Below are 2050 nucleotides of genomic sequence, written 5' to 3' on the forward strand. Positions count from 1 at the left end.
TTAATTTATTCATTAATTATTATTATAATTAGTTATGAATTGAAAACCTGGTGTATCTATTACAAATTCTAGTACCGTGCGCAATCATGATTGTCAGCCGCCAAAACGAATATTCGTTCCATTACGCATACGTGCAGTTTGTACAAGAGAAGGCATTTCCTGTCAGAAAAAAGTAGTTCTTTGTAATCTGCAATAACCACAGATCACTCCGCTGCTTATATACAGCTTCTGACGCCCAAGTGTTATATTCACAGATTGAGCGTGAAAACCGTTACCGTGCTGCTGTGATATGGCGTCTGCATATAATTTGTACAGTTTACTCGTATCCTACACCAAGACCCAAGTATGCATAGCAGCCTGTGAGATGAATTTATTTGATATACTTCAAGATGGACCCAAGACTGTCGGCGAGATATCGGAAATAGTAGACGCAGATACAGATCGCACAGAACATATTCTCAATGCGTGTGTTGGAATGGAACTATTGGAGAAAATACAAGACACCGATGGTGAAGGCTGCCTATTCCGCAACACGCCTGATTCGAATAAACATCTGACTTCATCAAGCCCGTTATCAATGCGTCCTCTGTTTGTGGGAATGGGTCGAACGGACTATCATTTGGTTGGCAACCTGTTTCATGCAGTGAAGGAGGGCAACTCGCAAATACCACGTACGTTTGGCAAACGAAATTACTTCGATGACCTTTATCACGATTCCAACGAAATGAAAGGATTCATGTCAGAAATGCATTCTTATTCGTCTGTGTTTATGCGTGAGTTGGTATCCCTTTTTGATTTGTCGCCTTATACGAAGGTTTGTGATCTTGGTGGTTGTACTGGTGCCTTGGGTTACGCCCTCACAGCCAACTATTCAAAGATGACGCTGACCGTACTAGATCTCCCGGATGTCATCGCGCTAGCCGACCAGTTCAAGTCAATCGATCCAAAGTCGGAAAAAGTAACATTTATAGCTTCTGATTTCTTTGAAGATCCGTTGCCGCAAAGCGATTTGTTCGTATTAAGCAATATTATACATGACTGGTCGGAAGATCGCATAGCGTTATTATTAACGAAGGCATACAACGCATTGGACACTGGCGGCGCAATATTTATCATTGAAGCCTTGTACGATGACGATAAAACTGGGCCTGTGACAACTGCTGCTATCTGCATGATGATGATGGCGTGGTTCGAAGGAGGTAAGCAAAGAAGTGCTTACGAAATGACTCAACTTCTGGAAAAACATGGATTTGGTGACGTGGAAGTGAAAAGAAGCGGTTCTGTCTTCGATGCAATCTTGGCAAAGAAAATGTGAAAGACGTATGTGCCAGTCTTTCTTCACCAGTTATAAGACTGTATCATGATATCCCTCTCTCCCCGTCACCAGTTGTAAAACTGTATCATGATATTCCTTTCTCCCCGTCACCAGTTATAAGACTGTATCATGATATCCCTTTATCTCCATCACCAGTTATAAGACTGTATCATGATATCCCTCTCTCCCCGTCACTAGTTATCAGACTGTATCATGATATCCCTCCCACCCGTCACTAGTTATAAGACTGTATCATGAGATCCCTCTCTCTCCGTCACCAGTTATAAGACTGTATCATGAGATCCCTTTCTCCCCGTCACCAGTTATAAGACTGTATCATGATATCCCTCTCCCCCCGTCACCAGTTATAAGACTGTATCATGATATCCCTCTCCCCCCGTCACCAGTTATAAGACTGTATCATGATATCCCTCTCTCCCCGTCACTAGTTATAAGACTGTATCATGATATCCCTCTCCCCCCCGTCACCAGTTATAAGACTGTATCATGATATCCCTCTCTCCCCGTCACCAGTTGTAAAACACTATCATGATATCCCTTTCTCCCCGTCACCAGTTATAAGACTGTATCATGAGATCCCTCTCTCCCCATCACCAGTTGTAAGTCTGTGTCATGATATCCATCTCTCTCCGTCACCAGTTATAAGACTGTATCATGATATCCCTTTCTCCCCATCACCAGTTGTAAAACTGTATCATGATATTCCTTTCTCCC

The 2050-nt window shown here is 42.7% G+C and overlaps 1 protein-coding gene across 1 annotated transcript; it reads left to right on the forward strand.

Moving 5' to 3' along the window:
* Nucleotides 1–289: 289 nt before the first annotated feature.
* Nucleotides 290–1315, forward strand: LOC100376491 (acetylserotonin O-methyltransferase-like). Its single transcript, XM_006823026.2, has one exon. It carries the CDS (start codon nt 290–292, stop codon nt 1313–1315), a length of 1026 nt encoding a protein of 341 aa, XP_006823089.2.
* The last annotated feature ends 735 nt before the right edge of the window (nt 1316–2050 follow it).

This window comes from Saccoglossus kowalevskii, chromosome 10 (assembly GCF_978046115.1).
Source record: "Saccoglossus kowalevskii chromosome 10, keSacKowa6.1, whole genome shotgun sequence".
NCBI lineage: Eukaryota > Metazoa > Hemichordata > Enteropneusta > Harrimaniidae > Saccoglossus > Saccoglossus kowalevskii.